The following is a 1,387-nucleotide window of genomic DNA, read 5'->3' on the forward strand; positions in this document are numbered from 1 at the left end:
GCACAACGGAAGGGAGCACCGCAGTAGTCAGGGCCACCACCTGGCAGCACCAGGGAGCAGGTGACGGGAGGGACGAGCCTGCGCTCACCTTCCTTTGGCATCTCTGCTATTAACAATCTTGGCACCTAATGCTTCCACCAGCATTTCAGCAGTGCCGTCCTGGTTGTTAATTCTGCGGGAGGAACGAGAAGGGAAGTTAGACCAAGACCGAGCAGCACGACCCTGGGGCTCGGCTGCTGAGAGCAGTTGCTCTGGAGCGGCTCAGGGTAAAACACCCCCTCACCCTCTCGGAGGGACTCAAGGGAACACAAACAGGCAGACAAGGGCCCAGCCCCTGCTGCTGCAGGTGCCAAGGCCCACCCCAGCCTCCTCCTTTCTCACCCCTCCATAGCCAAGGAATCGCCGCCAGCCCCAAATCCTCCACGCCCAGCAGGACCCGAGGGATGGAGCTCATGCTGCCCCAGACCCCTCTGAGGGAGTGTGGAGCCCTTCCCCCAGCAGAGCCCATCTCCAGAGCCTCGTGGGAAGCCTGGAGATCTCCTGGGATGCTCCATGACCAATGAGTGGGGACCAGCTGCCCAAGAGACCCAGCAAGGGCCAAACCCCAGCCCTGAGGAGCTCCAGCAGCCCAGCCAGGAGCTCCCTGCCGCAGGGGAGCCAGGGTGAGCTGGCAATGCCACCCCCAGGAGCTTCTGCTGCCAGGGAAGAGCCCTGGGAAGGGGGGGGGCAGGGTTTGGGGCTCCTCCATGCATCCCCCTCTCCCTGGGAAGGGCCCAGGGCAGGTCCCAGACGCCGCTTACACTGCACAGTGCAATGGAGTAAAGGGATTTCCTTCTAGGTACGCAAACGGGTTGTGTTCAAGTAACAATTCAAGACAATCTTCATGCCCTGGGAGGAGAGAGGGACAAAAACGCATCAGCGCTCGGCCTGCGGTTCTCACCGCGATGGTGCAAGAAGGAACTGGAGGCTCTGGGTCTTGCCACAGCCCAAGGGCTGGAGGCCCCAGGGGCTGCACAGGAGCGATGAGCCCAAACCAACCCGCCCTCCACCACAGAGGCAGCAGTTTTGTTTCCTCTCTGGCAGCAAAGCTGCTGCACCTCAGGAGGCTTCTAATTCTGCACCGTCTCCTGAAGGACTTCAGAGCCACTCAAAACACTGAGACGTCCCCTCCTGTGGCCGGAGTCCCACCTCCAGCTGAACTCACTGCTGGGCCGACGGCTCCCCAAGCAGCAGGGGCAGGGGGATAACCCAGCTCTTCCTCCCTCCCTCCTCTCCACCCGCAGCCCAGCCCGGCTCCTCACCACTGTACGAAGCCCAGTGCATGGGGGAGTAGCCGCTGTAGTCCACCCCGGAGTCCAGGGGGTCGGTGGAGAGGGCGGCCTGCAGC

General features: G+C 62.6%; 1 protein-coding gene across 1 annotated transcript in view; it reads right to left on the reverse strand.

Annotated features, from left to right (window-relative positions):
• The window catches only part of LOC104494882 (serine/threonine-protein phosphatase 6 regulatory ankyrin repeat subunit C-like), a gene marked incomplete at both ends in the record, with an annotated part of 5,349 nt that overhangs the window by 391 nt on the left and 3,571 nt on the right, over nucleotides 1-1,387 (reverse strand). Inside the window, 3 exons of the mRNA XM_010137777.1 lie at nucleotides 89-172; nucleotides 801-888; nucleotides 1,302-1,380. Of these exons, the coding sequence (XP_010136079.1) occupies nucleotides 89-172; nucleotides 801-888; nucleotides 1,302-1,380 (251 nt within the window). The remainder of the gene's footprint in view (nucleotides 1-88; nucleotides 173-800; nucleotides 889-1,301; nucleotides 1,381-1,387) is intronic.

Source organism: Buceros rhinoceros, unplaced genomic scaffold (genome assembly GCF_000710305.1).
Source record: "Buceros rhinoceros silvestris isolate BGI_N320 unplaced genomic scaffold, ASM71030v1 scaffold35316, whole genome shotgun sequence".
Lineage (NCBI taxonomy): Eukaryota > Metazoa > Chordata > Aves > Bucerotiformes > Bucerotidae > Buceros > Buceros rhinoceros.